Source organism: Polistes dominula, unplaced genomic scaffold (assembly GCF_049000335.1).
Source record: "Polistes dominula isolate Pdom_NZ unplaced genomic scaffold, Pdom_raw_medaka contig_49, whole genome shotgun sequence".
Classification (NCBI taxonomy): domain Eukaryota; kingdom Metazoa; phylum Arthropoda; class Insecta; order Hymenoptera; family Vespidae; genus Polistes; species Polistes dominula.
The window spans coordinates 4,458,182-4,481,127 of NW_028300914.1; the positions used below are offsets into that span (position 1 = coordinate 4,458,182).

A 22,946-nucleotide genomic window follows, 5' to 3' on the forward strand; every position below is an offset into this window, starting at 1 on the left:
TATTACTTCCCTACGATGCTGTAGGAAATGTATTGGGTGAAGGTGAAGGTGAAAAAAAATTTAAGAAATATATTTGAAGTATTAATTATTAATATAAGAATAATCTTGTTATAAACATTTCTTTCTCACAATATTACTCCAGTATTGTCTAAAGAAAAATACGAATAAAAATATAATACGAAAAAGTTGATCAGGGAGAGTAAAGGATAAAACAATACAATAAAATCGAGCAGTTCAATTGACGTCATGGACCAGAGAAGAAGAAAGAAGAAATTTACTTCGCTTTTTATTTTTTTTATCAACACTTTTTGTTTAATTTAGAAATGGAGTAACCCATTCTGTTTCTTCGCATCACTAATCACAGAATATAAAAGAGGAATGAATGCAGCTCGCTGCCAGTTAAGATCGATCATTGGTATCAACTTGTACCTGTTAACAAATACCATGTTGGTAGGTTAATGCAAATATTTATTTTTTAACTTAAAACATTTCTACAGATAAAAACGATAAATATTTAAAGTTAAATAATTTCAAATCAATTTTGCAGATTTTTTACATAATTGTTTCGATAGTTACAATAACTAAAGCATTAAATGTACCAAATTCGTCAGAAGAATCAGGAGATTTTAAATCATCTAAATATGTACCATCATCTTCAGATGCTAATCAAAAATCATTTAACAGCGAAGAAAGTACTAAATCAGTAACATCTGATAATTACAATTCTGGGCCACGTTCGCAACATTATCAACGAATACCAATTAATCAGAATCCAGCTACAGGTGGGTCTTTCTTATCGCCTTATCAAGCAAACCAATTTTATGCAAGCCTGGGCCATTTTTCAACACCATACTATGGACATACATTCATTAATTCCGAAATAATGAAACCGACGATACAATATAGAACTGTAACGCCACCTAAAATCAATAAATTACAAGAATCAAGTACAAATTTGAATGAGGATAATCAGAAGAAAATTGTAGGAGATATGTTTGGTATGCATTATGAGAATCCATTTTTAATAAGCCAAAAGTTAAGTTCATCATCGGACACACAAATTCAAAAAGAAGTTCCTGCCAATAAGGTTCAATTACCGATATACAGGACTCAATATCCAGGACCTAAAAATTCAGAATACATTTTTACTTATCCAACAAATCATCAAAGTGAATCAACTCAAAAATTATCGCAACATTTTCCACAAAAGGAAACCACTGATATGAAAAAAGTAACATTGCCCGTAGTACGAGTTATGCATTCTGAAAATTTACCAGATTACTTGAGAACTTTCGAAACCCAGCCAGTGCTTTTAAGCCACAACCTTAATTACCAACAACCCAACTTAAATTTCGGTATCATCGGTGGAAAAGATAAATCGATAGGGCAAGGAAACAATATATCACCTTTTCAATCGTCCATTTCGAGCTTTCAGGGCCAAGTGATTCCTATTCAAACAGCTAGCAGTACTCCAGAGTTTCCACAATATAAAGGAGCTACTGTATCACACTATCCAGGTTCCCTCGATCTTGCAAAGATACCACGTACCTATGAACCTCTTCGTACACAACCACAATTACATTTTCAAAACGTGCAACCTTCTGGTATTATTAATCCTTATCAAAACGCGAATCTGAATACTAAACCGGGTGGTGAGATACTCGAGGATGTTGATATAATTACAACTAATCCACCACCACCATTAAAAAATGAAGATGAAGATGATTTCGAAGATGAAAGTACGTATTATTATATTGTATTATTTTATTTATATATTTATGTTGTTAATTATTGTAGGATACAAAAGTGTTGAAACTGAATATGGTCATAATTCAAACGACGAGGAAGAATATTCGGCAAAACCGTCGAAGGAATCATCCTTAGAAAGTGATTTTGTTCCTTCAAAATCATTTCCATTTAAAGAATACGATGAGAAATTTGGAAAATATTCAAAGGTAAATAACAAAGAGAACGACGATGATGACGACAAGACGATCTCAACCAAGTTTGTAAATTACTCATCGTCTGAGAACGACGACGATGGACAGTCTTCTAAATATAGTAATGATCACGAATCAGAACCTCATCGTTCTAATTACGAAGATGAAGATGAAGATGGAAGTGAGAGATACGAGAGTCTGAGGGAACCAGAAAAACCGAAGAAGAGTAAATATTTTAGGAAGGATTATGATGAGAAAGATTTTGATGACTTCTACAAAAAATCAACTAAGAATAGTAAGGAAAATTAATATTTATAATGTAGATTATAAAGTATGCACGATGCCAAGATCTCAATGTCATAAAAATAAATTTATGGGAGAGACATACAAAAAATTTATTTATTAAAAAATTTAATAAAAAATTAATCAATTTTTTAAATGATCTTGAAACCTTAGGATAAACTTCTGCATATATTATAATATATTTTAAAATTATTTATTATAATTTAATATTACAGAATACAATCGTAAATCACCAGAATTAAAATATCAAAAAGGTGGATTCCTCGACCATAATAAACAATCCAATCATGAAGAAAACCATCAATTTGTTTACAACCAAAAGAAAAATTCTCCAAAGTTTTCTGACGCCAGAAAAAGAGCTATCGAAAGTGTATCAAACGAACCAATAGAATTGACGAATAATAGAGGATTTTACCTTCCTAGTATACTTAATACTAAATATCGATCATTTGACAACGAGAAAGTATTTCGTGATTTAACAGGAATCTGAAACATAAAAGTTCAATCAATTAGTTTTAAATTAAGACTAATTTAATATTATATATACATGTATATAGATTTAAGTATCCAGTAAATTTAAAATAAATTAATTGTGAAAATATTTTATTTGTATTATGTATATGATAATTATAACTTTTTTTTTATATATGACAGAAACAGAGTCTTTTTCATTCTTTCACACAATCCTTCTAATAAATCATCTAACACTCTTCAAATATAATACTTTTACAATAAGAACAGTGTATAGTCTCAAGTGAGAGGAATATTATCTGATATTCGTCAAAGTCATTCTCACGATAGCAAAACATTTAATAACAAGACAAGCAAAATGCGTTTTAGAAATGTTTCAATGTTTCATCGATTAAATCAAATCTCAACAACCATGTTCAAAATATATATATACTGTGCCGGAAATATATTTAGCTAAGTTACTATCCAGATGATTTCCTGAATTCATAGATACGAAGATAATAATCTTGAATCATTAACTTCCAGGTTTATAAGTGGTCTCATACGCGGTGATAGTATTGCAGAGGAATCAAGAGTTATTAGACAATGAAGACCTGTAATTGTTAGCCGTGTCTCTTGAGTTTTACCTTTTATGTTGACTTAATCGTTTTAATTAATATCATTATTACATCGTCCATAGGTTCCAAACCATTCTCTGATCGATTTCGAACTCGTATATATACGCGAGTTTTCATCGGTAAAGTATCAGTTCTTCCAACAGCATTCTATCAAGATGAACACCATAGCAACGGTAATAAAAAAACTATTCTATTCAACTTGTATTACTATGATGTTGTTTGTTTCTATAATTTATAACAAATATTTTGAATTAATTTCTCAGATTGTCATTGTATTCGCTGTGGCTATTGCCACGGAATCAAAAATGGAGCCAAAAAAACATACAAAACGTGGTGTTGCATTGTTTGGCCCACCTGGTTATGATGTTTTTGGGGTTGTACCAGCTTACGGTGCAACTGCTTGGGCACCTACCAGTTTTGCTAGTGGCCCATGGAACTCACCAATTTCTTCTGATCTTGCTCTTGCACAAGTTCAAGCTCAAGAGACCCATAACGTTGCACTACAAGTATGAATTTTGATCAAAATGTAAAAGAAATGTATGAAATTTAATAAATAATTGTAATATTATTTGTAGACTTTGAAGGACCCATCACCGGGAACCCCAAGCATTGCTTATCCACCGGAAGTTGTGAAAGCGATTCAACAGGCTAAAGAAGCTAATCATAACGTCTTGGTTGCTCAACAAAGAGTTGCTGAAGCTAAAGAAGTTGCAGTGGTTCAACAAAAGATTGCACTTGGTAAAGAAGCTGCTGCTAGAGAAGCTGCTTTGAGGTAGATTATCTGAAACAAACAAATTACACGTGTTAATAAGTGAATCCCAATATTAAATGTTTGATTTATTTGTTTTTCAGATCACAAGAAATTTCATCGCATGCCCAAGGAGAAGCAAGAGCCAGCGCGAAACAGTTAGTCGCAGCTCAACAGAGATTGGCAACCTTGAAAGATGCTGTAGCCGCTGCACAACGGGTTGCAGCCGCAAGGGAAGCTGCTGCGGCTGCTGCCATTCAGAGAAATGCAGCTGACACTGCGGCTGAACTTAGAAAACAAGATGTTGATAAGCAAATCTCCCAAAGCGAACAAGAAGCCAAGGTTATAATAATTATAATATTATTAATAATTATCTCTTTTTCATAAATACCGCATACAATAATATATTATTATTATTTTTATTATTATTATTGTGCAAAATATATTTCAAAAAATTTGTTTTTTCTGTTTTTTTTTTTTTTTAGGAAAAGGACATTGTTGCAGCAAAAGAAAACGCAGTGGCAAATGCAGTTGAAAATGCAGCATTCGCAAAATCCTTACACCATCCCTGGGGTTGATTGATACGATAAAATTGGAGCAGTCAATCAAAATTAGAAAATTTAAATCCATAGTATATAATCTCTTTGTTTTTTTTTGGTGATGGACGTTTTTCATATATAATCATGTTTTGTATTTGTTATAAATAGAATTTGTTTGCAAAATATATTGTTTTATTCCTAATGATTATTATAATTTAATACCATCTCTTATATGTACATTAGAAATTTGTCATAGTTTAAATAGAGAGGAAGTAAGTTGGTTCGTAGGAAGAATAAGGTCATTGCTCCTAATCATATACGCATGCGCCAATCGAAGTCATTGCACTGAATCTACAATATGATGTACTCTCGAGTCTACCGGAATCCTTTCACTTGATTCTGTTCCTGACCATACATACATAATTCTTTCTCTCTTTCTCTTTCCTTCACAGGAATTTCTCACGGAACACGCCCAATAATAACTTCCACTAAATAGTTTGTAATTAATTGAATAGGGAGAAGTTTTACACTAAATACAATTACATTTTTATCGGTCCAACAAAATTAAACGAAACATTTTGTATGTAAAATAACTCTAAAAATATTATTAAACACATTGACGGAAACTCGCGGAAATTTTTTATCTTCGCGGTAAAAATTAAGCAAAACAAATTTATGAGAATAATAGAATATTATAAAAGAAAACATTTTTTTTACGAATAACAAGAGACCATATTTTCAAAGATTTTAATAGATCGTTATTAGAAGACGTTGTTTTCACTTGAAACATTTTATTCCCTTTCGCTATTTCTTTCTTAAAAAGAAATCTTTATATTCTTAGAAACGATTTAGGATAGCTGTTGGCACTATATCGACCCAGATTTATTCAACGATAGTATTTTTTTTAACTATTGATAACTACTTGCTTCCGATCTTTGGGAATATCATCAATTAAAAAGAGAGTTACAAGATGTTAGTTATTAAGCAATGGAACGAAAGTTGCCAAGGAAACTTCCTCTCTTTAATGATGTGATATAATCTTAAATCCATATTTAATACTACAAGCGTAAACATCGCATTAGATTAAAAATAGGTAGATTTTTGGAATGATAACAACCTTTTGGAAAAATGTAACAAAAAACGGAACAAAAATATTCGTGTTATCTTTATAAATACCAAAATATCTCTCTGGTCACGTTTTATATAAAAATAAAACACTGAAATTTGTGAATTGTATTCATGTCGAGACAAATTTAATAACACATGGCACGTATTAAAATAAAATATGTATTTCAATTGTATCCTAATTATTTTCTCTTATTTTATAATCTGTGCTTATTATTCATAGGGGTGGATTCGTTGAATGTAAATCTCCAAAGATTCCCTCGCCAAAGAAGAAAAATAAACGACACGCAAACTATCTAAAATCTTTATTTTCTAAATATCGAGAGTAAAATCAAATTGCTAAGAGATGTCTTGCTACTATAACGAGACATCCCCCCATGCTCTTCCACCTTTCACGCCGAACCGGATAATACTTTCATCGGAGTCGGTTAACTTTTTTTTTCTTTTTGCCATCCTTTTTTCCAACTCCTGCGTTCTCCTTCACCCAATTTTATTTGCTTTCCTTTCGTATTGCGTGTTCTACTCTCACTGCACCTAGATTTAACCTCATTTCCTAACATTATATACATTCAATCCAAGTGCAAAGTACGAAAAACAAGAATAGGTACTTTCATTTACTGGGCTAAAGCTACGTTTTTAGGAATAACATTTTTGCAATAATAATTCAACTATGATATCAAGTATTATTGGTATTCTCAGATCCCATCAATTACTTTCCAATGCGACGATGTATTTGTCGAACTAAAAAAAGGTGCGAAACACACGTATCGGTCTTGAACTAAATCTAAATCATTGTCACCATTACTGTCACTTATATTCCTCATGCTATTACTTATATTTATGTATTCGATATCAAATATTCTTGATATTAATCTCTTTTTTGGGTTAACACGAATGGTACTTTAGAAAGAACAAATGCTTTCATTCTTGGCATGACGGTATGTTGGGGATAAAACGAAAGAAAGGGATGTCCGGATCGAAAAGGAAATTACTTTCATCTGCTTTGTGGCTATAATAGATTTTGTTTTCTAACACATGGGGCGTGTTCACTACATTCACCGGTCGTTCACCAATCTTCGGACGTTCGCATTACATTCGACTAACATTCTTCGAAGGATCCGGATGGTGAAAGAGCTTGAACACGATCATATTTAACAATTATAACCAAATCATAAAATTTTACTTTAAAATACCTATGAAAATTAATTATAAAATTAATGTTAAATCGATTACGTATATTTATTATACTTATCATTTTTCTTTCATCAGATATTTGTTTCCTCTTCCATTTCAAGGTTAATGTAATCGGTACAGGTGTAAAGATTATTGACTTTTATCTTAAAAAGGTGGGAAACAAGTCAACCCATTGCACGTGTTGGATTTCATTACCGACTATCATAGTTCTTTATTTACGAATAGAATATGGGCGAGTACGTGTAAGTCCGGTTTTCAAACGAGAGATCCACCATTTGCTGTTAACTAAGAAGGGGTGGGAGGGAGAAAGCGTCCTGTGTATAAAAACGAACGTTCAACATCCGACAAGTTGCAGTATCCCTTACGTTTTCGTTCGTATTAACATCCATTCGTTATTTATCACATTTTAATTAAATAATAATAATAACAATAATAATAATAATAATAATAATAAAATAAACAAAAAACAAAAAAACAAAGGCAAACACAAAACAAATAAATAAACAAACAGATCGTAAAATGTATTATTTGTCCTGTGTAAGTACGACGAATAAAAGTAAGAACAACAAAATAAACAAAAAACATGACCAACAAGCTTATGGTTTTTAGTATATGTATATACTACGTGGAGATTTGCGAAAGTAGTGGATATCGTTTTATCGAAATTTCTGATAAATCGAAAGTCTCTCGGACACAATACCCCCTTCTAAAGTAAACGTCTTGTAGACATACAATCTCCTTCTAGACTATACATTCTTATCGAGGTCAAGTATCTCCTTGGAGAACCATAGGAAACATACTCTATCTTTATTTACTTCCGATAAAAAGAAAACACGAGACCCATTTTGAAATAACCTTTTTTGATTTAAGAAAGCTACCCTTCCTATGTTTATTAAAAATAGATATTTTTTTTTTCAGCTCGTCGTCATATGTTTGCTTACTCGGACTTGTTTGAGCATTAATTCTGGTGGATGGCAAGGGTATGTAAAATATAACAAAATACTAATAAATTTAATAATATTAATAATAATAATGATAATATTAATATAAGATATAATGAATTTTATATAAGAATGTAATTATATTTAATAAATAAAATTATAACTATCATATTGAAAATAGTAATTTTATAAGACTTAACTATAATATTTGCTCGTTAAATTTTTTTTTTAACAAAAAATTTATGAATTTGTTGAAAAAAAATCTAATAAAAATATAATTAATTATTTTGCAAACTATAGAAATTTTTAATTTTTATGTTTTTTGTTTATTTTATGATATGCAGAATATCAACAAATTATGGTTCGGGTTATGGTGGACACGAGGACATATCTCTTCACGATTCTTATGGAAATATTCATCAAGACATAAGCTCTTACGGTTCTTCTTACGATTCTTACGGTGGTGGAGGCCATAGCCTTCACTCGGGTCTTGATCATGGTCTTTATGGAGGTCATTCACAACAACATTACTCCGTACAGGCTGTACCGATCAGCGAACACGTCGAGATTACGAAACCTGTACCTGTCCCTGTTATAAAAAATGTTGGTAAGCTCTAATCCATATAATTTTTCATCATTTTCCTGAATTTTTTTTCCTAACCCAATAAACAATTATATTCCAATCCTATAAATCTAATTAATTGCACGAGTTTTAATGACCATAGGATAAAAATAATAAAATATAATTTGTTTGTTAAGAAAAGAATGAAATTTTTGTTATTGTTTAGGAGTACCGGTAGCTCAACCAGTTGCAATAGCAGTTCCGCATCCGGTAGCAGTAGGAGTACCTCAGCCATATCCGATTCATGTACCGGTTGCCAAACCAGTGGCCATACCGGTGGTAAAGACAGTAGCGGTACCCGTTGAGAAAAAGGTTCCGTATCCGGTAGAAAAAGTGATACCTGTGCCCGTCGAAAAAGCTGTACCAATTACTATAGAAAAACATGTACCTGTACCCGTTGAAAAACCGTATCCGATTCATATTCCAGTTTACAAACACGTTTTCCATAAGGTTAAAAGTTACGGTCATGGTTGGAGTCATTAAAAAAAAAAAAATCAATAAAAAAAAAACAGAAAAAATATTAACAAACAGACAGACCAATAAAAAGTGACATAAGCATTTTAAAATAAAAAAGATACGTCTACACACACATATACGAGAGGAAGGCACACGTACACATTAACTGCATACATTTCTTCGAAAGATTGCCATTTAAAAAGAAAAAAAGAAAACTACAAGGAATCTTTCGATGAAACATATTGCCATAAAACATACGAGGCAAACATAGTTTTAATAGAGTTTTCGTCTCGAGTCATAGCAAATAGTATTACATTTTGTATTTATAATACATAATTGTTGTTACCTTGTTGTACAAAATAAAATATTAATTTTTACCAAAAAATTTGCAATATTATTCAATATTTCATCATTCTATTTAAATCGTGTTAATAAACAGATATTTTCTTTCATTAAATCAAATCTGATGAAGCAATTATTAAATATACATATATATAATTAACAATAATTCACGTAATAGCTTAAAAAACAAATACAATAAAAATGTATATTTTATTAATACGTTCATTATTAATAATAAGTATATTTTTGTAGAAAATATCAATTTAGAAATTTTCTTCTTATTATAATTTAACGAGTATGAGGTAACTGAACGTTTAACATTTAATTTATTCGTACGTGAGAAAAGAAGAAAAGTAAGGAAAACGTGAAAAGGATTGCTGAGTGGGGGGAGGGTTGTGGGAGGTAAAGAGATGACTAGAATGATGATAAAAGAATGCGAGATAATAATGAATTTTTCTACCTTCTGTGGATTCTCAAAGAATTTATAAAATTTTAATCATGAACTAGTGTTAACGGCCCCACAAAGTTTTCTCGATTATAATTAAGAGATAATCTCTCGCAAAGCTTTCGTTATGCTCTCTCCACATATTTTGTATGTTTGTGTAAGTTATCCATGTGTACCAGGAATGTAATGCAATTTTATTCAATTAAGATACGTGATGCAAATCGTATCATGTTTTGTCGCATGATGCAACCCCACTCGTTTAAGTAATAATCTTTTAATGACAAAAATAAATATTAAATCGATTCAAATAACTTGAATTATAAGAATATAATTAATAAACAATAATTATAATTATTCATTAATATTGTTTCTTTTCAATCGTTGAATTTAATCTTTTTCCAACGAAAGAAAAATTAATTTCCTTATGAATATTTTTATAGCGGAAACGCAATGGGAAATGCGTAATGTTCTTTTCCCCTATATTTTACAGAAAGATGTAGCACGTAAATGTAATTTATGCCGCGTAAAAGCTTCTAAAAGCTTCACTGACCCTCCCAGTGTTCGGTAGAAAATTAATTACACTAGAGATAGAATGTATATTTCTACGATAGAATGTATACGTGTGTACGTGTCGTTTGTATGAATTATAATATCGTTAGAATATCTAATGTATCTAATGTATATAGGAAAGAAAAGTTGAATCTATCTTTGTCAGTTTAGTTTATCGTACAATCTAATATTTGAAACCGCCAAGTGAGATTAGAATGGTAGTCGTTGATGTATCTTATGACAGATACTTTCATACGATAGTTAATTTTTTTTTAAATCTCAAAGACTCGTCTTCTTTACCCGAGAATGTTAACAAACGAGTTCTCGTTACGGTTTGTCAGTTAAAAAATTATTCCTCTTTTCTTGATATCTTTTTACTCCTTTCACATAAGTTTATTTTGTTGTTAGACAAGTAAGTATGATACATAGATAATACATTATCATACTTTTGGAACTAGATTTATGGATCACGATTTATATCCACTTAGGATTGATACTTGTAAATTTCAACGGATAAGTATGATAGATAATATATATTTTCATAGTTAAGAACTTGATTTATGGATAATTTATATCTACGTTAAAATCGATATGCGTAAATTTTACAAGTGGTCATATATTTCATCGTGTGTAACATTTTTTAAATTTACAACTAAAACTAAAAGTATCTACACGATAATATAGTAGGTTCAGACATTAATTCGATACATTTTCTTTACTTTTTCTTTTTTTTTTGAACAAATTTTAATATTCATTTATTAAAACGAGCTAATTTCTATTATTTTTAATCCCTTAATTATTATTACAATACAATTATATAGATATATTAATAAAATATAACTAACACAATCTAATACTATCTACTATATTATTATACAAAATGTAGTTATACCATAAAATAGTAATCCAAATAGCAATACACACGACCAATACGAATGTTATAACCATACGTATAGTTATTGGTTTATTTCATGTCTATGTAAACGTGAACGGAAGTGAGATTAGATCAAAGGGTTCCAAACGAATCGTTTTAGTATTGACGTAACGTAGCGGGACCGTAAATGTGTAGCAAATCTGAGATGAAATTCACGAAGGTTTGCAATAGATGGTCGCTCACCCTTCTGACTGTATAAGTAATGACCGAACTGTAAACGAATAGGGAATAGTACGAAGTAGTCAATTATTTTCACGTGCTCGGCGAAGCGTTTACGGTAAAACAATTGTACATATTAAATGGGATTCCAAGCACGCTTAGCTGAGACTAAATTACATCGTCGACAGTGAAAGGCCCCATGGTATATTAAGACGAGCTATGCTCGAAGATGTATCAGTCTCAGTAAGAAATCTCTTCTAACAACAAGGCAACCTTGCACTTTGTACAAAGAGACGCGTGTTCGATCATGAATAAAATCGTGAGTAGAGTAGAGATAGGAGAAAGAAAAATAAAAATTGGATGAAAAACTACGAAGAAAAGAAAATAGAACACACGACATTTAACATTTAACGATTAATTTTTAAAAATAGAAAAAAAGAATTAGTAATTTAAAAAAAAAAACTTATTAATTGCAGAGTAAATTTATGAAATTGTTGACACGATTTCTCTTGATATTTGAGGTGAAAGACACCGGAAATTCATTTTTGTTGTTTTTTTTTCTTGTTTTTAAATTCGATACAACAACTTCAGTACATTTATTTTTTTTCCCCAAGCTTATCTTATCTTAATTTGACTTCTCACGCGTAATTGGTGATTCCTTTTTTTTTATCTTTCTCGATTAGAAAACAGGTATTTTAGACTTGAACTTAACCTTCGTTCGCAGGTATTACTTTCACTGTTATCCTTGGCCACGGCCGCGCCAGTAATAGTGGATCAACGTTACAGTCATGAGGATTTAATGCGAATAGTTCGACACTTGCAAAATATTAAAAGATCGGATCAAGAAAGTTATGGAACTTCAGGAGATGGTGGTGGCTATGGTGGTGGTGACTATTCCAGTGGTCACGGAGGTGGTGGTTTCGAAGCTTCCGGAGGACACTTCGAATCGGGTGGTGGTCATTTAGATGGAGGACATCAGGATTATTCGTCTCTCGGAGGATATGGTGGTGGATATGGTGGTGGATATGGTGGTGGATATGGTGGTGGATATGGTGGTGGACATGGTGGTGATGAGGGTGGTCATGGAATTTCATTAGACGGTGGTCATAATTACGTTCACAGCGTACCAGTATCAGAACACGTTGAAGTTACCAAGCCTGTGGCTGTACCAGTTTACAAGGAGATAGGTAAGTCCTACCTGAAACAAAAAACAAAAAGAACAGATTAATATCATGTTCAACTAATTTATGTCATTTTTAGGTATACCAGTACCACATCCGGTCAAAATTGGCGTCCCTCATCCAGTTGCCGTTGGGATTCCACAACCATACCCAGTTGCAGTACCCGTGTCTAAACCTGTCCCAATCCAAATAGTGAAGACGGTTGCTGTACCTGTCGAAAAGAAGGTTCCATATCCAGTAGAAAAACATATACCTGTACCCGTTGAAAAACATGTTCCCATAACAATAGAAAAACACGTGCCAGTGCCAGTAGTTAAACCTTACCCTATCAGGATTCCTGTCTATAAAACTATCTATCATCATGCGAAAAAGGGTCACTAGAATACAAAAAAAAAAAAAATAACAGAGAATTTTCTTTCGTCTTTGAGGAAATTTATAGGTACGGTATAAACTGAATCAAGACGACTGGATACGTTGAGAATGAAATACGCGAGACATATAAATCTCTTCGTTGTTACTTCTTTAAGAAATATTTTAGGGTCCAATTTGTTACGTTATTTGTTATTTTTTGTATTGTATATACTCATGTTGGTATCACCGATTGCATTAATTATGCTATAAGTGCGTTTTGGTGCTACATTGTTACAATAACGTTATATTTTTGTACATCATTGTTTTTGTTTTTCAATAAAAAGAAATAAAATATAAAATCGCGTAAAAAAACATTAAAGCTTTTTCCCTAATCTCAAGTCTCACATCAGTGAAAGTCTTATCCAAGTGAATGTATTCCTCTTACACAGCCACCTCTCAAGGTTGTATGAGTATTTTTTTTTCATTTCAGAGAAAATAGATGCATCGTAGAAAATATACATTAGAGTTTATCGTCCTCTGGTATAACATAAAACGTCGTTCCGCCAGAGACACTCAATTTCACTCGTAATTAACTATAATCCTTCTAAACATAGATTGTATCTATGAACACTTTTAATGTTCAAATAATTTGATATTTGTTATAAATTGTTTCCATTATTTTCGATTTGATCATCAAATTTTTTTAAATTGATAGAAATTTTCTATTTTATTACACACGAATAATTAAATTATTATTATTATTATTATTATTATTATTATTATTATTATTATTATTATCATCATATATATATATATATATATATATATATATATATATATATAAGAATTTAATTTGCAGATTTATTTAAAGTATTTAAATATATAATAGTAATATCAATTATTATACGTATTATAGCAGTATTATAGTATTTATAATAATCTAAGGTATAATACTATTTTAATGGGACATAGATTAAATTTAAAACGTCCAATAAAGTTTTGATTTAATTTTGAATATTATGTTCACGTACGTAAGTAACATCCACCATTACTATTATCTTCCATTTTCCGTAGAATAGTCGAACGTGATGGATCCACGTGTAAACCGCACGCAAAGAAATATAATTGAGGCTTTCACTGCAAAATTTCAATATATTTGCCACGGATTCCATGGAAAGCGAATGGCTGAGTCGAATTAATCCAACCGTTCGAAATAAAATCAATGTAATCGTTTGATGTAAATGAGGCGTGACTATTTAATAAGATCAAGAAGAGACAACAACTATGGCGGCCTTAGCCTTAGCCTTAGCCTTCTTGTTTCATTCACATTTATTTAAGTCGCATTAATGAACTAAACAATAACAAAATGAACGTTCATTAAATTTTTATTATATTATCCTTTTTTTAAACTTTCTTTTTAATTTAATACAATTTCTTAAAGGAGACACCAATGATCATATAATTATATTTTTAATGTAAATCACGTTTAGAAAGTTTTTTATCTTTTTTATATTTTTTTCTTCCAATATTTTTCATTTATAGATATTTAAATGAGTTTTTTTAAATAATTCTTTTGTTTTTATTATTATTAATTGTTGAATTCGATTGAATAAATTACGTTTCTAAGTTTAATTAGATTCCAGGAAGAGCAGAATTTAATAATAGAATATTAAAAATAATTTTTTAATGATTGTGATAAGTAAAAGACGGAAATAAAGTGTTACGTAATTTCAGTATGAACTGAAAAATGGGGCGAACAAAATAACCGCAGTAGTATTTCCACAAATCGAGCAACTAGGTACAGTGAAGGTGGAAAATAGTGGGGCAGTGGTCAGTCTCATGGTAAGAGGTATATAAAGTGACACTTAAAGAATTTATCACAAGTGAACTTATTTCTACAGGAGGAGCACAGATGCATATACTTGGCTAAATATGATTAGGATCGTACGTAAATGAGTGTTAATTTCGATGATACTTTTAAATGCTAAACCAATATAAACCCTTGGCATCACATCAATGACTTTTTCTTTAACTTTTTTTTGGCACCTAAAAATAAGAAAAAAAAGAAAAAGAATGTTTATCAAGTGTGTTAATAATTTGAAATGAAAAAAAAAATACAAAAAATACACAAAAAAAAAACAGAAACAAATATATCAATATAATGAGGTAATTAAAATAGTGATTAAAAGTGTCGTGCAAATTTTTGTTTAGAAAGCTTTCATATTGTGCACTACCATCATTGGTTACTCTCATGGATCTGGATTAAGTTTTGATGGTCTATCTCTTGGAGGTCATTATGGCGGTTTTGATTTAGGAGGTCATTATGGAGGTAGTCTCACTCTAGGAGAAATTTCAGTTCATCATGGAGACGAATTACCGGCCATAGATTTAGGTGAAACTGCTTTGACAGGGGGTCATTAACAAAGCCCCATTGATCGTCTGCTAACAAATAATCTTGGATAATTATTGATCTTAGGGGGAGGTCACTTAGGAGGTGGCTGGGATTCTGGAATATCTCTTGGTGGTCACGGTGGTTATGGTGGTTATGATGGTCATGGATTAAATTTTATTCCTTCCGTCAAACATATTGGTGAATATAATATAATATATCATTGATTAAACACTTTATTCTAATTCTTGTTTTCAATTAATTATTTATTATTTTTAGGTGTACCAGTGGTGAAAAATGTTCCAATCAACATTCCTAAACTAATGGTGCAAACGGAGCCTCAACCATATCCTGTAAACGTTTTTGTTCCTAAACCTGTACCATACGAAGTAAGTTTTAAAACGTCATACTAATTAATCGAGTAAGTTAATGATACTAGAATTTATATGACAATTATATCTCCATATCAAATTTGCAGGTAGTAAAACCAGTGATTACGAAAGTTGAGAAGAAAGTTCCAACTCCGGTCGAAAAGATAGTACCTTATAAAATTGAAAAACCAGTACCTTTTAAAGTATACAAACATATTCCTGTACCAGTATTAAAACCAATACCGATCAAGATACCGATTTATAAAACAATAGTGCACAAATCAAAACATTACAAACACTACTAGATCCTGCAACATTAAAATGACACAATTATATTTTTATCTAATTTTATTTATGATGAAGTTTTATTGTTATATGTAAATAAATAAATTGTTGTTGATATTTAAAATGTGAAATATTTGTTATTTTGTTGATATATTTTTAAATTAATTAAACAGTAAGAAAAGGATCTTAGCTCAAGAATGCAAATGTACATTTTGTGTTCCTAATTTTATTGGTAAGGGAATTAAACCCGTAGTAACAAAACCGAGTGAGAAATGAACCCTTCTAATTTCGTAGGTAAATGTCTGGGTAATTAGGAGAATCTTACCTTCAAATAAAGACTATTATTCAATGCCGAAAGATAGTGAGATTCTTGTGTGAGATAATTATAGAATGTTATTTGTCGGAGTTGTAAGATTTATTCGTTAAAGAATATAAAATAAGAAATTTATATAGATATTCGTTAAAAAAACTTTGACGGTGGAAATATATTTATGAGAATTTAAAAAAGAAATTTATCGAATAGCATTATTAATCATTATGAGCAATATTATTACATGATCTTTATTAGAATTTGATTGTCATGTTTGATTATTAATTATGTAACTTAGTTTATTGCATTTATTAGAACGTTAATACATAAATTGTAAAACATTTAGAAAAGAAACTTGTCAATACTTATATAATATTATTCATTAAAGAAAGGAAGGAAGTAAAAGTTTTCATTTGACGAACCGTAAATTAATGAGAGAAGTGAACTTCGACAATATTACCTCTCACCAAAAGTAAGATAATAATCGGCCATTAAAATTAAATTAAAGTAGACAAGACTATGGTAACGATCTGATATTTCAAATTACCAAAAAGTCGATGAACTTTAAATATAAGTTCGTATACGTGTGCATTTAGAGTGAATGGCCGGAAGAAGTACCTTTACTTTCGAATACCAAAAAAATTCTTCTTCTGGTATAGTAATTGATCAGATTCGTATCAGTCAGAAAATTGGCGACGTATAAAAGAAATTTGAAAAAAGTTAAACGATTTCTTTGCTTAAGGTGTAACATGGGTTCTTCTAACGTAATTTCTTAAGTATCTATGTTGAAAACTTGCTCGGTTGTAGAAGAATTTTTTGATTGGATAAAAATTCTAACTCGATAAAAATTATTATGCTTTTATTCGGATAATAATTATTTTCATGTCTTTTTATAATTTATATTATAAATATTTAATTGTCAAATATTAGTATAATTATACTATTGTACAATCATTAATTTACATATTTATTATTTATTATTAAATAATATAATTATTTTAGGGTATAACACGTAATAAAGAATAAGGAACTAAACATAAAAATTAACTTTAAATTTCATTTCCTCTTCCGAAATTCTGATTACTGAGATTCACGATAGACTGAACATTTTTTTTATTCTTTTTAAGAAGAAGAAAGAAAATACCTTAGCGTAAAAAATCGATGGGGAAAGCAAACATTTCACGCTCATGTTTACTGATCGTTTTATTCATCTGAATATAATAATGATTATAGAAAAAAAAAGAAAAAATAATTCTCATTGTTTTCTTCTTTAGGTCTGAAAACACGCGATAAATACTTGAAACGTACAATTATATTCTTCTTATATAATTTCGCGGTATGCTTGAGAGGAATATTCGAAAAAAATATATCACATGAGTCTACATATATATGCATTTGTGTAAAAAAGTTGAAATAAATAATACTGAAAAAGAAGTAGAAAAGAAAGATGTGGTAAAAGAAGAGGTAGTTTATGGCGAAAGTAAAATTCTAACTTAACTTACTCTCCAGAACTATCACCGTGATGGTAATATTAAAAAAAAAAAAAAAAAATTAGGAAAGAATAACCCTACATAACAATAAACCTATATTATTAATTTCTTAATTGTAATTTTCCTACTTTCTTGATTTCTTATAGTTAAAAAAATATTTCTTATCTTTCATAACAAATCTACGTAACAATACAATTAAAATTTATTTATATATATTTTATAATACAGTGTGTGAAAAAATATTTACGATAAGATTTAGAAGATATTATAATTCGATATTCTATTTAAAAAAAATTTATTATATTTTATTAATGTAACAAAAATTGATAACAACATTGAAATGATTGATTTTGATGATAATTCAATACTATTATAGTTTCAAAAAAAAAATAAAGATAAGATAAATAAAGGATAATAGATACGTTATTTTATACGTATTCGATATACTATAATAAAAATATTAAAATAATAATAATAAATTCTTAAAAAATGTTCTTATTGGAAATAACAGAGCCTTTCGAATCTAACGAAATCCGAGACAAACTTTCCATGGCGAAATGATAGTTCGGGAGCATCGAGCCGTTCATCCAAGAATATAAGTATTATACGTTATCTATGTCGTAGAGCTTATGTCGTTTCAGACTTCCGATTTCTCTCTCTATATATCTCTTTCTCTTTTTGCTTTTTGTTTTCGTATATTGTGTTAAAAAAAAATAAAATAAAAAAAATAAGATATCTGAATTAAAATTCCTCATTCAAATTAAATTATGACCTGCATTATTCTTTCTTATTGAGTATTTTAATTATAAAATCTAAATATTAAAAACTGAATACAAAAAAATAACACAAAAACTCAGAGAAATTTTTTTTCTCTTGTGTATGGAGTAAATATTTAAAATAAAATAAAATTCTGTGTGTATAAGCTTTTATTTTATTATAAAGATGATCAATAAAAAAAATGTGTAAAGAATGAATATTCTATATTATTACAAATTTTTTTACCCATTCTAAGGTAAATATTTGAAAAATGGTTACATCGTTTTATTCAAATACCTAAAAAAAAAAAAAACCAGATAAATCGAGCGGATTTCGTGAACGCATTATTTGCAATAAATGTTTGAAAGGCAGTATTTACTATTATTAAAAGATTATTTTTGATAAATTTCTTTTGAAAAATCTAATAGACGATTATTTAGAGTTAAAAATTGTCGATTCTGCTAGCAATAAATAATTGAAACGAAGTAACATCTTTCCAAAACTTTCATATCTCTGGTAACATAGTTTGCAAAAAGATTAAAAAATTAACTCGTAATTCGTTGTCAGAGAGCTACTCATGTCTACCCAACAACCTTCACTTCCGGTAAATTTCAGAGTTACACAGAGGTAGTTGCATTGCGGTACATGATTGTGGTTTAGGAGTCCTTCGAGTGAACGTAGATCAAATATGAATATGAAATGGGTAGTTTCTGAAGAGGTAGCTTTCATTTGATAGATACATATATATATCTAACTTTTTCTTCTTTATTATTTTTTGTTAGTTGTATCTATGTAACTCCTCTGATTGAGGGGTAAGGAGGTAGGAGGAGGATGAGGAGAAGGAAGGAAAGAAGGTTTAAAAGTAAGAATTATATTTATTTCATTATTGACAGAACTTCCCTCGATTTAAAATAAGATCTTTGATTGGCCGTTCACCATGAAATTCATTTATATGAAGCAAATCGAATAGTGTAGTTCGATGCTTCCTGTACATGCAGGAAACTGTCCATATAATAATAAATTTATTGATCCATTTGTACTTCTAATTATTTCAGTGGTACTAGTACTCAAAAAAAAAAAAAGAAATATAATTAACATTAATTTATATCACGATTTATTTCATATCACAAATAATTAATCTTATTATTAATAAAATTTATACTATAATTTATTTAAAATATTGTTTCTTTTTTTATAATGAAAATAATTATTTTCATTATAATCGTATTATAAAAATTGAATTCACATAGTCTATCGAAAGGAATTTTTTATTTGGATAAATAAAAATATAAGAAGATTTATTTCTGATAGACATTTTACGTTAGGAAAATCATTCGGTTGAAAATTCTTATTTGGAATTATGGTTTTATATTTTTCTCTTTGTTTCTTTCTTTATTTCTTTCTTTTTCTTGTTTCATAGATTTTTATCGTTATACTGCTAAGAATTTTTCACTATATCTGTAAGAAGTTGAAAGGAAAACACATCCCTTCGTTATCTAAGAAGATGATTTTCTCAAATGTTAAAACGAGCTTAGTGGAAATACGGTTATGACAAGAGAACGCAAGACTCTACTAAAGTATAATCCTATTTCGAACAGGAGATTTTCTCGTCTTAGAACGAGACTGTACCCTTCACTTCCGGTAATTGTAAGAACTCGAACGATCGATTAGTTGCCTCAAGGCGTATAAGCATTTCTGATTTTCATTGATGTCATGACTCCTTTCTTCCTTCTTTATTTTTTCTTTCACCATAATATTTTCTTTTCTTCTATACACCACTTACGTAACACCGAATCTAATTTATGTAATATCGAACAATTTGTTAATTGTAAATTAAAAAATTATTTTTCTATTGTATTTTTCTCTTCATATTTCTTCTTTTCTTTTCTTTTCTTTTTTTCACCCTATTTACTTATCCGTACAATTTCTACATAACACCGTTTCTCATAAATCAGTAAATTTGTTGAACATGTCAATGAAATTATTCGAATCGTTCAATGAACTTTTTCTTGTCAAGGACGTGACAATTCATTTTTTAGAAAATTTTATTTATGACTTGTGTATTTGCATCGTCAGACCAAGACGAATGGCGAAGACAGGATACTGGTAGTGGTAACACGTACTTCTCGTTACTCCCACCCCCTTTCTTTCTTCTCTCGCTCCGAGCCCTCCGAGAGGGCGATCCACCGTCCCGTAAGATTTTAGTGAAAGGTGGTGGAATTCACCATAGTATATAAGCAGGCTATTCGAACCCTGTCAACACTCGTGGTTTGATTTCTAACGTACTACACCCTTCCAATCGATTTTATTTGCAACATGAATTCGATCGTAAGATCTTATTATTTCGATTATTGTTAATAAATAAATCATTGTAATTATTCAATAATTAACTAATCAGATTAAATCATCTATAAAATTTAGTTTTTTTTTTGGTTTTCATTTACGTAATACATGAAAATAATTTATGAAATACAGTATTTATATGCGATAAGAATATAATTGTATATAAATATTATATATTCAATGTTTATATGATAAATAATTGTAATAGGAAAAATAATATATATTTTTTTCAGATAATAATTTTGGCTTTAATCGGTTCATCCTTCGCCGGTCATTACGATGAAGATCACGGTCAATCAACTTACGAAGAAAAATCAAAGACAGTTGAAATACCAATTTACAAAAAATATGGTAAAAATAATAAAATTCCTTATTTTTAAAAAAATATTCGTTAAAATTTGTATCAACATTTCCCAACATTTGAAATGCTTGCAGCTATTCCAATACCACATCCGGTGCCGGTAGAAATCCCTCAAGAAATCAAAATACCAATACCTCAACCTTATCAAGTGCCGGTTGAAATTCCTCAACCTTATCCTGTCGAAGTTGTCAAGCAAGTTGAAGTACCTGTAGAGAAACCGGAACCTTATGTCGTCGAAAAACATGTAAGTATTTTTAATTGGTCAATAAAACTGTCCAAAATTACAATTTTTATTTACCTCAATAATAATTTAATTACCATAAAATACGTTATAAAATTATGTAACAATCATTTCGATTAGTTTATGATGCAATCAAAGTTATTGATTTGTTTTTAACGTTAAATGAGTTTCTAATGAGCTCATTTTATTTTTATTTTCAGGTTCCTTACGTAGTAGAAAAACCATATCCAGTTTACGTCGAAAAGAAATTTCCGGTTCCAGTAGCGAAACCTTATCCTGTTCACGTTCCAATTTACAAACATGTATTTCACCACACGTCAAAGGGCAAGGGATGGCATTAAAGAAACAGAAAAAGAAGAAGAAGAAGAAGGAGAAGAAAAAAAACGATTCTGTGTACCCAGAAGACATTTAATCAACATATTAATTTTAAGAACGTTGTTAATTTATTATGATCGTTTTTTAGAGAATTTTATATTTGTTAATAATTTTGTTACTTGTTTTTACATTACTTGTTAAGTTTTTATCAACATATTTTATAAAAGATAAAGAAAGAAAAATCAACAAAAAAAAAAAAGAAAAAACACATTACAGAAAATAAATAAATACCAGAACCTGAAAAAAAAACGAATCTGTAAAACGTTACTACTTCATTAGACTTTCAATTTGAAATGAACTCGATGATCCATAAATCGTGACGAATTTAATTCCAATGCGGTATGATTTTCTTCCTCTTCTTTTTCTGCCTCTTCCTATAACTTAATTCCGGAAAAAAAATTTAAAAATGGAAAAAGAAAAAAAAACAGAATGCACAAAATGGTAGCAAAAGTCATTTCCGTGTAATCCGGCATTGAATTTCCTCATTTGTTTCATCGTTACGATTCTAACATTAGAAACAAAACTAAACAACAGATATGGTGATCTTGATTCACCATAACAAGTTAGATGGCTACTTGCTTGACTCGGTTTGTTGAGACCTGACGAGCGTTCCTTGCGCAGACGTGTGAAACCACTTTTACTTGGGATGCACTTTCACTGTTCCGCTCTGAGATACACAGGATAGAATCACCGACGATTCGAATCTCGAGATCGACTAACTCACTTGGCCACACCTCTCGTATGATCTTACCTTTTAGAAATACATATAAATAAATATACCAAACGTAAGCGTATTTAGTATTTTTTATTATTCTTTTTATCATTTCTTTTTTTCTTTCATTTTGTTTTGTATTTACGTCAATAATGTGAATTAACGTAAAACGATATCAGACTTTCTTTCACTTAACTCACGTCAATGTCCTTTAATTATCCGTTTCATTTTTTATATACAAGATCTAACGTTTGTTAAGAAATAAATTTCAACATTTTATAGAAGACTGATTTAATTGTAAATGATTTGTTTTTTCGTCATTTGAAAGTTAAATTATTTTTCTTTTGATTAAGTATTTACATGTTATCATGGTTCAAATTAATTAAAATTCTATCG

At 29.8% G+C, this 22,946-nt stretch overlaps 5 protein-coding genes and 1 long non-coding RNA gene across 7 annotated transcripts; 5 read left to right on the top strand and 1 right to left on the bottom strand.

Annotated features, from left to right (window-relative positions):
* The first annotated feature begins 378 nt into the window (after nucleotides 1-378).
* On the top strand, nucleotides 379-2,249 carry LOC149033335 (uncharacterized). Its single transcript, XM_089169865.1, is given in 3 exon segments — nucleotides 379-450; nucleotides 548-1,805; nucleotides 1,807-2,249. Coding segments are annotated over 3 exon segments (1,773 nt in total).
* A 149-nt stretch (nucleotides 2,250-2,398) lies between these two features.
* Nucleotides 2,399-3,802, bottom strand: LOC149033336 (uncharacterized). Of its 2 annotated transcripts, XR_016175729.1 has the most exons (3): nucleotides 3,686-3,802; nucleotides 3,341-3,556; nucleotides 2,399-2,729 (listed from the first exon to the last, which is right to left on the bottom strand). It is a non-coding gene; the product is annotated as an uncharacterized LOC149033336 (long non-coding RNA). The 2 variants fall into 2 exon arrangements; XR_016175728.1 differs by having other exon boundaries at nucleotides 2,399-3,556.
* On the top strand, nucleotides 3,487-4,727 carry LOC107064929 (uncharacterized). The gene is made up of 4 exons (XM_089169710.1): nucleotides 3,487-3,837; nucleotides 3,907-4,103; nucleotides 4,184-4,421; nucleotides 4,565-4,727. Exons 1-4 carry the CDS (start codon nucleotides 3,487-3,489, stop codon nucleotides 4,655-4,657), a joined length of 879 nt encoding a protein of 292 aa, XP_089025836.1. The 3' UTR covers nucleotides 4,658-4,727.
* A 1,948-nt stretch (nucleotides 4,728-6,675) lies between these two features.
* On the top strand, nucleotides 6,676-8,983 carry LOC107064948 (uncharacterized). Its single transcript, XM_089169851.1, has 4 exons — nucleotides 6,676-6,681; nucleotides 7,856-7,917; nucleotides 8,223-8,485; nucleotides 8,667-8,983. The coding sequence occupies exons 1-4, from the start codon at nucleotides 6,676-6,678 to the stop codon at nucleotides 8,981-8,983; spliced, it is 648 nt and encodes a 215-aa protein (XP_089025977.1).
* A 2,653-nt stretch (nucleotides 8,984-11,636) lies between these two features.
* Nucleotides 11,637-13,262, top strand: LOC107064930 (uncharacterized). Its single transcript, XM_015318128.2, has 3 exons — nucleotides 11,637-11,704; nucleotides 12,110-12,572; nucleotides 12,646-13,262. The coding sequence occupies exons 1-3, from the start codon at nucleotides 11,693-11,695 to the stop codon at nucleotides 12,945-12,947; spliced, it is 777 nt and encodes a 258-aa protein (XP_015173614.2). The 5' UTR covers nucleotides 11,637-11,692; the 3' UTR covers nucleotides 12,948-13,262.
* A 5,833-nt stretch (nucleotides 13,263-19,095) lies between these two features.
* LOC107064931 (uncharacterized) lies at nucleotides 19,096-21,804 on the top strand. The gene is made up of 4 exons (XM_089169866.1): nucleotides 19,096-19,122; nucleotides 21,095-21,212; nucleotides 21,297-21,466; nucleotides 21,664-21,804. The coding sequence occupies exons 1-4, from the start codon at nucleotides 19,096-19,098 to the stop codon at nucleotides 21,802-21,804; spliced, it is 456 nt and encodes a 151-aa protein (XP_089025992.1).
* Nucleotides 21,805-22,946: the final 1,142 nt, after the last annotated feature.